The sequence below is a fragment of the Taudactylus pleione genome, unplaced genomic scaffold, assembly GCF_031769625.1.
Source record: "Taudactylus pleione unplaced genomic scaffold, aTauple2 ptg000911l, whole genome shotgun sequence".
NCBI classification, from domain to species: domain Eukaryota; kingdom Metazoa; phylum Chordata; class Amphibia; order Anura; family Myobatrachidae; genus Taudactylus; species Taudactylus pleione.
Window position 1 is genome coordinate 838,686 of NW_028285312.1, and position 12,470 is coordinate 851,155.

Below are 12,470 nucleotides of genomic sequence, written 5' to 3' on the forward strand. Positions count from 1 at the left end.
CAACAATAAGTGTACGCCCCATGACAGCCAGAGCTGCCATCAGTGGGGTATGGGCAGTACAGGTGCAAGGGGCTTGGGTCGATGGGGGCTCACTGACAGATGACCTCAGCTGCAAACTGCTCCACAGATGGAATCATAGTTGTTGGAGGAGACGGAGGTAGACATGGCAGAGCACATTCATTGGGCCCCCCTTGCTTGGTGGGCTGGCTGGACGAGGCGTGTGCTGCAGTCTCTTTACCATTTGTGTCTGCCCACTATACTACTACTTCTCACCTCTTCCTTACCCCGCTTCCTCTCCATTGGCCGGGCAGGCTTCTTGTGCACCACGTGGTGCTTGCAGAGGCCAGGAACAAGTTGAAGGCAGCAATGTATCCAATCTCATCCCCTGTGTCTGCAGCTATACGCGTCCCTCCCCCACCCCGTGCCAGTTTCTCTTCTTATCTTGGTAGTGTGTGTGTCACTGCCTTCCCTCCACATAAGTGCCTCTGCTTCTACCTGTCCGTCAGTTTTCAAACCATGTCCCCTTACTCCATCTGCACACTGCCCATGTGTTTTTTCCTTTGTCTCCTATCTGTACCCACCACATTAAAAATCGCCACATAACTGCACTGGAGGACGACAAGATTTCTCTCACTTCAGGAGGTTATCGCTGGCAAAAGCCATCACCGGTAGTAACCCTTGCCTGCCTTTGCATAGGAAAGCCTCTCCGGGCACTACTTGTTCCTCTGTCATACATGAAACCTATTTTTATCCCCCGGGGGATTTAAAGCTTTTCTATTGTTCCACTAAATATTTTCTATTATTTGCGGAGCAAATAGGGCAGTCTGATAGAATGTGGGGAGGTCTGAGAAACATGTACAGGAAATGTGGGGAGGTGAAAAAGGGCAAGTAAGGGGCATGTGTGGCAATTCGGCATTGTATGGGGTGGGGCCCTGTAGCTTTTACTTGCATGGGTCCCACAATTTCTGATGGGAGCCCTGTAGACAGCAGTAATTTTTATGACAGGATCATTGACAATTGTATTACTGCACAAACTACACAAAAGACACACAATACTTGTGGGAGCAGTATGGAGTCAGCTGGCCCCTGTGCACCTGGCGGTGTCACCATAATGGCTCTGTTGGGCACCACAGTACACAGCACTGTGGAGCCCTTTGTGCAACTCATCATCCTCCAGCAGCTTCTCCCACCATAAACCAATCCACACGCTCACCTTCAGCAGCATGTATGGGATGAACGAGTTGGCTTCCAGCTCGGTCAGGTGATATTCTTCTTGGCTGAGCATGATGAAAAGTAACTTCAGGTACTCCAGGACCTTCATCAGGACACTGGTATTGGTGTCAAAGAAGCGCAAGGTAAACCATTTAAGGAGGAGGTCCAAGCAGCTAATTACACCTTCCTTCTCACTCTCTAAATGCTAGAAAGGAACAGAAGGAAAAGGTTACATGTGTAGCCTGGGTCTTTGGCCCCACAAGTCAGCTGTACGTTTCCATTTGGGGGGGGGGGGGGGGGGGGGGGGGGGAGAGACAGAGAGAGAGAGAGAGACACAGAGAGAGAGAGAGAGAGAGACACAGAGAGAGAGAGAGACAGATATATATATATAAAACTATCTCAAGCCTATACAGCAGTTACCCTATGTCTGGTTTATGAAGCTCTCAACATCTAGCCAGAGACTAACATATTCGGTATCTGGAATTCAGACTGACTGGAAGTACCAGAAATTATAGCCTGGTGAATATGGTCCACCAATGCACAGGCCAGAGAGAGGCTACGTCTTGTGGGGGGAGAGAGAGACTACCACTTGTGAGAGGGGAGAGACAGCCTACTGCTTGTGGGCCTGGCCACAGAGAGAGACTACCACTTGTGGACCTGGCCAGAGAGACTACTACTTGTGGAAGAAAATGGATTTCGACAGTCCTGTTTAATAATGCACTCACTATACCACAGGTTCTCAAACTCGGTCCTCAGGAACCCAAACAGTGCATGTTTTCCAGGTCTCCTCACAGAATCACAAGTGAAATTAGCTCCACCTGTGGATCTTTTAAAATGTGTCAATGAGTAATGACTACACCTGTGCACCTGCTGGGTGACCTGGAAAATGTGAACTGTATGGGGTCCTGAGGACTGAGTGAGAACCACTGCACTATACAGACATGGAGATAGAACCATTACACACCTCTGTCATCACTGCCATGGCCTTTATGTGACGCTGGAAGTCTGCATGAAAGAGCTCATCCTGTAGCCATTTTGCGAGACACGTCGACATTTGTGTTTTCAGCTGCTCAATGTACTCATCACGGGGGGCAGGAAAGTTCCATTTCAGAACCTGTAAAACAATTCTATAATCGCATCCTTTCTAAACCGTCCAGTGTAACAGCTCTCACCAGCGATGGAAAGCAGGCAGGCTGCCATTACACTGAGTGCATCTCTGTGGTCTGTGCAGTTCCTCCAGCCACTCACCTTCAACCCCTTCTCTTCCTTCACCCTCTGCTCTTTTCCATTAGGAACAATGATGAAAATGGGACCAGACCTGTCGTCTTCGTCCTTCCCAGCCGGTTTGCTTGGCACTTTCTTCGCAGGCACAGACTGTGGGTAAATAAAAAGGATTTTCAAATAGAAAAAAAAAAAAAAAAAAAAGTAGAAGCTTCCCCGAGAGCGACTGTAGAACACAATAAGTAACGTGTGGACGAAGCCTCTGCCCTATTAGTGCTGTAATGAGAGAAGGTGGCAGAATAAGTGGTGGGTGTCAGGTGGCCCGTCACCTTCCTTGGTGTATACAGCATGCAGTGCTCAGCACCACAGCATCCGGGGTGCAACTTATCCCTCAAGCAACAGTGTCCCATTTATACAGCGTGTGGCTTATAGACCCTACAGTGCAAACGTATCTAGCACACGCAAGTCTAGCACCCATAAACCAATCCCACAAAAGTGCCATCTTATTACCACCTTTGCAGACTTTGCTTTGGATATGCTGGTGTTAACCTTTGTTGGCGTCATGCTGGTATTACCCTCAGAGGATACAGATTGGGTCTACAGAGAAAGCACTTTGGGTATTAACAGGCGTTTTCCTTATCCGATGTACAAGCAGGATGACGCTATAGAGCAGGGGTCTTCAAACTTGGCCCTCCAGCTGCTGTGGAACTACACATCCCAGCATGCACTGCCACCTTTTTTATATAACAGCATGCTAACTATGGCAGTGCATGCTGGGATGTGTAGTTCCACAGCAGCTGGAGGGCCAAGTTTGAAGACCCCTGCTATAGAGCCACCAACACTTTACACAAGGTACAATCAATTCAAGCAGACGAGAATAACAGGAGATATGGTAAGAACTTACCTTTGTTATCTCCGTTTCTACGAAGTCCATAGGGTCCACAGGGTTGACCTTGGGGTTATAGCTGGAACAGGATCCATGGGCACCACACAGTTAAGCTTTTAGCTCCCAGGATGCACTTGGGTCCTCCTCTATACCCCGCCCCCGAGCCACAGGCACCTCAGTTGGTAAGCAGCCTAGGCCGGAGGAGAATATGGAACAGAGAGAAGGAAGACTGGAACACACAAGAAACCATACTCACAGCAATAGGAGACGGAAAACCGGTGACCAGCCACACAGCCCATTTGAAGCCAGGTGCGTCAGGGCGGGCGCCCTGTGGACCCTATGGACTTCGTAGAAACAGAGATAACAAAGGTAAGTTCTTACCATATCTCCTGTTTTCTACTTCAGGGTCCATAGGGGGTCCACAGGGTTGACCTTGGGGATGTCCCAAAGCAGTTCAACTAAGGGCGGGGACGCTCCTGTGCTGAAAGGAGCACCCGGCGCCCAAAGGAAGCATCCTGAGAGGCGAAGGTGTCAAACGCATAGAACCTCAAAAACGTTTTAATAGAAGACCAAGTGGCCGCCTTACACAGCTGAACAGCAGAAGCGCCACTTCTAGCAGCCCAAGAGGGACCCACAGAACGAGTGGAATGAGCCTTAACAGAGGCTGGCACAGGTAAACCCTCTTGTGCATAAGCCTCACAAATAACGGAACGAAGCCAACGGGCTAACGTTTGTTTGTTGGCAGGCCAACCCCTCTTGTGAAAACCAAAGAGGATAAACAAGGAATCAGACTTCCTAACCGAAGCCGTCCGGTCTACATAAATTCTAAGCGCCCGGACCACATCTAAGGAAGTCTCACCAGCTGAAAGATCAGGGGACTGAAAAGCTGGCACAACAAGTTCCTGATTAATGTGGAACTTCGAGACCACTTTGGGCAAAAACTCAGGACGAGTGCGGAGCACCGCTCTGTCCTGGTGAAAAATCAGGAAAGGAGGGCGACAGGAAAGCGCCCCCAATTCAGACACCCTCCTGGCCGAAGCAATTGCCAGGAGAAAAACCGTCTTAAATGTCAGCCACTTGAGCTCCACCGCCTCAAGAGGCTCAAACGGAGGACCCTGCAGGACCCGTAGCACCACCGCCAAGTCCCAAGGAGCCAAAGGAGGCACAAAGGGAGGCTGGATCCTGAGAACACCCTGGAAAAAGGTGTGAACGTCTGGTAGTATTGCAATCCGCCGTTGAAACCACACGGACAAGGCGGACACATGAACCTTCAGAGATGCAAGGCGTAAGCCGAGATCCAATCCTGACTGAAGAAATTCCAAGATCCTGGAAACTCGGAACACCTGAGGATCATAATGTCTGGACTCACACCACTGAAAGTAAGTGTGCCACACTCTGTGATAAATCCGTGCTGAAGCAGGCTTGCGTGCCCTGAGCATGGTACCAATAACCGAACTGGAGAAGCCCCGAGACCTCAAGACGGCTGTCTCAAGAGCCACGCCGTCAAAGACAGCCGACCCAGATCCGGGTAAAGGCAGGGCCCCTGAGACAACAGGTCCCGACGCTGAGGAAGAAGGTACGGAGCGTCGATGGAGAGGCTCCTGAGATCGGAGTACCAAGGACGTCTGGGCCACGCCGGAGCTACCAGCACGAGCATGCCGCCGTCCTGCTTGAATTTCCGCAGAACCCGAGGAAGCAGGGATAGCGGAGGAAACCGATACGCCAGGTGAAACGTCCATTTCACCGACAGCGCGTCCACCAGACTTGCGCCTGCGTCTCTTGTCCTTGACCCGTAAACGGGCAACTTGTGATTGTGACGGGAGGCCATCAAGTCCAGCTCCGGCAGTCCCCACCTGTCCACGAGTAGCTGAAACACCTCTGGGTGAAGCGACCATTCCCCGGGATGCACGTCGTGACGGCTGAGGAAGTCCGCCTCCCAATTGAGGACTCCGGGGATGAAGACCGCCGAGATCGCCGGAATGTGACCCTCCGCCCAAGTCAGGATACGAGACACCTCCGACATCGCTGCCTGACTGCGAGTTCCGCCTTGGTGGTTGATATACGCCACCGTGGTGGCGTTGTCGGACTGCACCTGTACCGCCCTTCCGTGAAGAGCGGGGCCGGACGACTGCAGGGCCCTGTATACTGCCCGCAGTTCCAGGATGTTGATGGGGAGAAGTGCTTCTTCCGCTGACCAACGACCCTGAAGCGACAAAGAGCCGGTCACTGCCCCCCAACCCCGGAGACTGGCATCCGTCGTGAGCAGGACCCAGTCCGGGATCCAAAATGGGCGCCCCTCGACCAGATGAGCTGTCTGAAGCCACCAAGCCAAAGATTGCCGAACGTCCGGAGACAACACCAGCACCTGAGAGCGGATCCGGTGAGGTAACCCGTTCCATTCTGATAGAATCAGCCCCTGCAGGGGTCGGGAATGGAACTGGGCAAATTCCACCATGTCGAATGTCGACACCATGGACCCCAGAACTCTCATAGCCGAATGGACCGACAGACGGCAACGGCTCAGGCAACTGCGTATCCGCAGCTGTAGGGAGGCGACCTTCTCCGGAGTCAGGAAGATCCTTTGCTGACGCGAATCCAGCAGGGCTCCCAAATGAACCATCCGCTGTGATGGAATCAGGGAGGACTTTTTCCAATTTATCAACCACCCGTGTGCTTGCAGGCAAGCGATCGTCAGGTGGAGATGTTGAAGCAGTACCTCCGGGGAGCTCGCCAGCAACAGGAGGTCGTCCAGATACGGCAGCAGCCGTACATTCTGGTTCCGAAGATGTGCGGCCATGACCGCCATAATCTTCGTGAACACCCTCGGTGCCGTGGAGAGACCAAAGGGTAGCGCCCGGAACTGATAGTGGTGTTGAAGGATAGCGAACCTCAGATACCGCTGGTGTGAAAATGCTATCGGAACATGGAGGTAGGCGTCCTGGATGTCCAGGGACACCATGTAATCCCCCGGTTCCATCGCCAGAATGATGGAACGTAACGTTTCCATCCTGAACTTGGGAACTCTGAGGAATTTGTTCAGAGACTTCAAGTTGAGGATAGGGCGATGAGAACCATTGGGTTTCTGCACCAGAAACAGAGTAGAATAGTACCCCGTCCCTCGTTGTGATAGAGGAACGGGAACAATGACCCCTGCTTTCAGCAAGGACTCTATAGCCTCCTGAACCTGTAACGCCTTGGTCTTGTCCTGAGAAGGACTTGTGCAGAAAAACTGGTGGGGTGGTCTGTGCCGAAAAGACAGGGCGTACCCCTGGGAGACCACTTCTCCAACCCAGGCATCCGTGGTGGTATTGTGCCAGCACTGGGCAAATAGAAGAAGTCGGCCTCCCACTCTGAGGTCCCCCAGAGGGAGGCCCGTCCCATCAGGCCGCAGGTTTATCTTCCTGCTTGGAAGAAGGGCGCCGAGCACTCCAGGCTTGCTTCTTGGGTTTAGAGGCAGTCTTACTCGCAGACTGTCTCGGGAAGGACTGACCTTTCGCCTTACCCTGAACCCAAAAGGAACGAAAAGCCGAACTCCGAACCTTAGCAGGCAGTGCCGCCGAAGGGAGGAAGGCCGACTTGGATTTAGCCAGGGTGTCCACTATTTTGTCCAAGTCCGGACCAAATAGTAATTCCCCATTGAAAGGTAAGGCCTCCAGACCCTTCTTTGAATCAGAGTCCGCTCTCCAGGACCGCAACCACAAGGATCGGCGGCCAGACACCGCTGCAGCCGATACCCGCGAGGTCAGCAGACTAGCATCTAAAGAAGCTTCACCAATGTAAGAAGCAGCGTCCCTCATTTGTCCCAACAACGCCCGCTGGACATCCGGAGCGTCGTCTGGGAAGGTATCTTCCAATGCATTGGCCCACCCCTCAATGGCCTTGGCCACCCAGGAGATGGCCATGGACGGTCGGGCCACCGCCCCGGAGAGGGAGTAAATAGACTTTAAGCAAGTCTCAACTTTCCTGTCCGTGGGATCCTTCAGCGAGGATATCGACGGTAATGGTAAGGTGGCGCCCCGAGTTAAACGGGTGACATGGGAATCCACCGCCGGTGGAGTTTCCCATTTTTTTACAATGTGCCTCAGGGAAGGGGTAATTAGAAGCCAACCGCTTCTGAGGAAGGAATCTCTTACTGGGCGCCTGCCAAGCTACCGCCATATGATCCGTCAACTGATCCGACAGGGGGAACACCGCAGAAGCCACCTTAGTCTTTTTGAAACTAGGAAACTTCGACTTAGGAACCGGTGCCTCATCCTCTATAAGAAGAATAGCTCGCACAGCCCTAACTAGTGCTCGCACATTAATGGACGACTTGGTATCCATTTCCTGGACCGAGGCGTCCGAGTCAGTGTCATCAGGGACCTCCCCATCATCTGAGGAACCCTCTGAGTCCGATACCTGAGCAGCCCGTGTCATGAGTGGGCGTTTTGAAATCCTAGAAGGCATGTCAGTCTGCAACATTGACTGAAAAACCGAGGAAGCGGCCGCCAAATTTTGCACGGAGTTGGAGAGCACATCCACCCATGGTGGAGGAGTCGCCATAGGGGCCTGAAAAGGTACCACAGGCTGCTGCGGCACAGGGGAAGCCTGTATATACATAGGCAACCCCGCATCGGGACCTACTGATTGAGACCCAGGAGGACTCCGCAATAACTGCGGGACACCCGGGGAATGGGGGTTGGTCGGCTGGGGCACCGCCCTAGTAGGGAGAGCAGTCGGGACCGACAGACGGTCCGCAATAGACACCAACACTTGAGAAAACATCGCCCACGGTGGTTCCTGCGCCAGAGAAGGTCTGGATGGGCCAGGAGCCACCTGGCATCGACTACACAGGCCATCCTGTGACAAATCCTCCCTATCTACTCCTGCAGAACAGCGTCCGCAGGAGGCCAACACCGGAGCCACTGAGCGCTCAACCTCCTCGTCTGACATGACAGAATATATTATATATCTGGCACCAGGGTAGAAGTAAAACGCACTCACCGGTGTGCTGAACAACAGCCCACAATATGGCACTGAGTAGCACACAACTGTATGTGACGGACCTCACAAATACGTGATCTATATAAGTGAGGTCAGTAGAAACGCCCCTCCCCCACACACCTGTAGGGCTTGTAGGAGAAGTAAAGGGATAGGTATAAGCTGACAGTAAGTAGAAAATAAGCACAGACGGCAGCACTAGCAATAGTCACATACCATGCAGGAAGATATACTCACTGCACCTTTACACTACAATCAACCTGCCCAGATTCAGTGTCTGGGAGGGCTATAGTGCTGTGTACGCTGGGCCTTAATCAGGGGAGAGGTACACAGGGGGACCGGTCCGCGTGCTCCCTGAGATCTGCGCTGCCACTGGGAAAATGGCCGCTGGAGACCTCAGAGGAGGAGTGGCCGTGTAACTGCAGCTCAGCGACGCCAGACTGCGTGCTGAAAGGCGCGCTGAGCTGAGGGGAGGAGCCGCTGACAGGGAAGGCTTCCTCCCCTGGCTGGCCATAACCCCAGGGATGCTGGCTTCCCGCTTGCCCCTTTATCCCTGGTGGTCTAGTGGTCCCACGGGTTATGGGGGGGGCCCGCCGCCACTGCCAGCAGCCTCCGGTCTGTCCCCAGGACAGGAGGCTAAAGGACTGCATTTAAGGCATTCCGCGCGCCGCCGCTAGCCAGCGACGCGCGGCTTACCTGAATCCCCGGCGACTCCGGCAGCAGTCCTGGGAGGTAGACAGAGTCCGGCTAGTACGGACTCTGCCCTCCCGCCGCGATCCCCAGATCAGTACTGGCGTCGCGGCGCCAGTCAGGGATCAGAGCGGCAGCGTGGGCGTCTGTACAGACAGCCCTTCGCTGCCGTCTGTAGTAAAAAGATTAAAATAAATAAAATCTAACTTAAAATAAAAAGCTTCTGGGGGCTGCTCCTGCAGCCCCCCTGCGCGGTGACCGACTCCGGCCGGGCACCAGCTTACACTGAGGTGCCTGTGGCTCGGGGGCGGGGTATAGAGGAGGACCCAAGTGCATCCTGGAAGCTAAAAGCTTAACTGTGTGGTGCCCATGGATCCTGTTCCAGCTATAACCCCAAGGTCAACCCTGTGGACCCCCTATGGACCCTGAAGTAGAAATAGAAGGCGATAACCCCCAACACACACAAATCTGACCATATTACATTTGTTTTATTCAGTTCTACAGAGCGAGGGAAAACCTAGGTAGCAGAGTGGGGGCCAGACATTAGGAGGTTTCCCCTGCAGCTTCCTAGCATAAATCCATTAGTTTACTAGCTGGAGTACAGTGATACAATATGTATGGTTATATATGAAAGCAGTACAAGGCGGTGCAGCAGCGATAGAAATGCGGCTGCATTGTCAATTTAGTTTAGCATGTGGTTAAAATGCAATACACTTTATAATGGTTATTAATTCTATATGGAACAGACCAAGTCCAGTCAAACATATTAGAGGCATCTGTCAATGCCATTGCTGAGCTTGTAGTCTTCTATTTAAGCAAAAATGCAGACAAGGGTAGAATTTATCCCACCACCTCCACAAACACAGGCTCATCAGGAATCAGTAGGAGAACATGAAACTGTTGAATACACAAAACTATCACCATATAAAAGAGAAAACAGACAGGGACAACGGGTGGGAGCAGTATGGAGTCAGCTGGCCCCTGTGCACATGGATGTGTCACCATAATGGCTGTTAGGCACCACAGTACACAGAACTGCGGAGACCTCTGGTGCAACTCATCATCCTCCAGCAGCTTCTCCCACCATTAACAGTCTGTGCCTGAACAGTACGATGGCAGACAAGAGAAAAACACTACGTGTAAGGTTAGGGAACATACCTTTCCTTTAGCTGCTGGTGCACTTGGTTTGCTCTTCTTGAGATCTGGTTTGCTCTCTGAAGCAAAGGGTCCCGAGTCAGAAACGGCTAGTGAGAATGAAAGACATTTACCATAGAAGCCAGAAGAATAATCTCCATGCGCACTTACGAAAAGCGTTCTGAAATAACAGTCGTAACATGTTCCTGTACTTAGCAAGATAGTATGCGCACATGTACGAGGTTCGTTCTGTTACATACTGACCAGCCATTGGAGCAGGAGCCGGCGCTGAAGACTGGGCAGGCCCTCCAGCCTGTTTAGAAGAGCTCTTGCTTGGGGCAGCTGGTTTGGCTGGCATGATGGCTTTAGCTTTTTCCAGCATGGCAACAACTTGGTCCTTAGAGGCAGGCTGGAACACAAGCATTGCATTACACACGAACAGAGCTATGCAACGTTTATAAAAAAAAAAAAAAAAAAAGAAGTGTAGCAGCTCCACTAAAAAATAAAATAAAACCACCAATACAAGTCTCTAGGCAAGAACAGGTGTCATTACATGACAGCAACTTAAATGTTACCGTGGGCATCTACATACATCTCTAAAACCAAATGGCACCCCCCCCCCCCAAACACCTTCTTGCTTGCATTGAGACAACAGGTCCACCTGCACCTAAGCAGTAACCCATGAAGGAGTAGTGTGACCTGATCACTATCCCGTTGCCTGCTAATAAGAGGAATAGCTAGAAACGTAGTACTGACCACCACATGCTAACAAGGTGGAGCAAATAGTATAATAAGAAAAAAAAAAAAACTTCCTTAAAATAGAAGTAGTCCAGGAACAAGATACTGTCGCCTTCGCTGGCCTCATTACAAAGAAGGCAAAAGGCTGTGTGTACCCAGTGTCCCATATTGGGCACGCAAGAGGGAATTACGGTAACGTAGTTACTCTATAACTGTATGACATGGATGATGTTGGTGATGTCCAAATTTGCCTCTAGGGATGGGTAATGGGAAGTGATGCAAAGCATCTTCCTTCCAAAATCGGCCTCCCAGGAGGAACACATGAAACCTGGGGAATGTAATGAACCGATGGCCAGGTGGTGGCCCTACAATGCTGCTCAGCCCAATCTCCATGCTTCACGCCTAGAAAGCACTCACCAATCCGGTAGAATGGGTCTTGAGATCCTCAGGAACAGGCTGCCCATCCCCATCGTAAATGGCGCAGTAAAAGCAAATATTTAAGCAAAATGCAAACAGTCACTAGGATGGACACATCGGTGCTTTCTCTGAAAGCACAATAGCATCATACAAGCGACCCTGTAGAGTTTTCAGAGATCGCTGCTATATTCATATTCTTCCTGGTGACAGTGTAGGATTTTATTATTCTTTTGATTAAACATTTGGTTTTACTACGCCAGTTTCAATCAGAATAATTTAGCGCAATTCTTAATATTTATACTGTACAACAGTGGTTCTCTAACATTTTACTGCGGAGACACACTGCAGCGCAGCCATGTGACAATATTAACGATATATAAATGAATGTAAAGCAAACCTTGGCCCTCATTCAGAGCCGTACACTCTGAGCAGAGCGCACGCTCTGAATGAGGGCCGCCCTCCATAAAAATGGAGCGTCCTCCTGGACACTCGTATAGATGTGGGTCACCAACCACAGCCTATACGAGTGTGCAGTTTGATGGCCGCGATGGTCTTGACCATCGCGACCATCAAAACTGCGAGCCGGAGCCTGCGGTTGAGGTTTTCAACCGCAAGCCCCGGAGTGATTTTGGCTCTATCAGAGCCAAAATCACTCCCACTGACATCACTAGTGATGTCAGTGGGCCGGCTTCTGACAGGAGGCGTTCCCGTGGGAACGCCCCCGTCAGGGAGGCACGCCCACCAAAGGGGGCGTGCTGTCAATCAACATCGACAGCACGCCCCCTTTGATCAGACACAACGAGCGAAGGAAAGTCCTTCGCTCGTCGCGTCTGGCGCATGTGCACGACGGAGCTCCCGCCGTCGTGCGCATGCGCAGAGCACAACATCGACCCACTTGCGAGCGGACAGCCGCTTACGAGTGGGTCTGAATCAGGCCCCTTATTGTATATAAGGCACACACTCCCAGTGGTTCTTACATACCAAATACTTAGGCCTTCTTTTCCCTCTAGGAGTAAAATAAATAAAAGCTTTATTTTAATTTGGGGGGGGGGTTAATCAATCCAAATTGATTAACATCGATAGTGTTTCTGGGACCAACCAGACAATTTTTGATTTGGTCTTTAAAGTATTGGCAAAGGTGTGATTTAGGCCCGGAAACATCGATGTTGATCGATTCTAAATTAACTAAAAA

At 51.5% G+C, this 12,470-nt stretch overlaps 1 protein-coding gene and 2 non-coding genes across 14 annotated transcripts in view; all 3 read right to left on the bottom strand.

Annotated features, from left to right (window-relative positions):
• CKAP5 (cytoskeleton associated protein 5) overlaps positions 1 to 12,470 on the bottom strand; it is a 107,700-nt gene that overhangs the window by 42,362 nt on the left and 52,868 nt on the right. For 8 of the 12 annotated variants that reach the window (XM_088459456.1, XM_088459463.1, XM_088459462.1 and 5 more), the window contains exons 26-31: positions 10,388 to 10,532; positions 10,148 to 10,233; positions 2,944 to 3,030; positions 2,461 to 2,586; positions 2,177 to 2,326; positions 1,214 to 1,417 (exon numbers count right to left, since the gene is read on the bottom strand). In XM_088459456.1, the coding sequence (XP_088315582.1) occupies positions 1,214 to 1,417; positions 2,177 to 2,326; positions 2,461 to 2,586; positions 2,944 to 3,030; positions 10,148 to 10,233; positions 10,388 to 10,532 (798 nt within the window). The remainder of the gene's footprint in view (positions 1 to 1,213; positions 1,418 to 2,176; positions 2,327 to 2,460; positions 2,587 to 2,943; positions 3,031 to 10,147; positions 10,234 to 10,387; positions 10,533 to 12,470) is intronic. The other 4 variants (XM_088459467.1, XM_088459461.1, XM_088459466.1 and 1 more) reach the window with 2 other exon arrangements.
• On the bottom strand, positions 1,070 to 1,177 carry LOC148473796 (small nucleolar RNA SNORD67). Its single transcript, XR_015872951.1, has one exon. It is a non-coding gene; the product is annotated as a small nucleolar RNA SNORD67 (small nucleolar RNA).
• LOC148473797 (small nucleolar RNA SNORD67) lies at positions 9,954 to 10,060 on the bottom strand. The gene has a single exon (XR_015872952.1). It is a non-coding gene; the product is annotated as a small nucleolar RNA SNORD67 (small nucleolar RNA).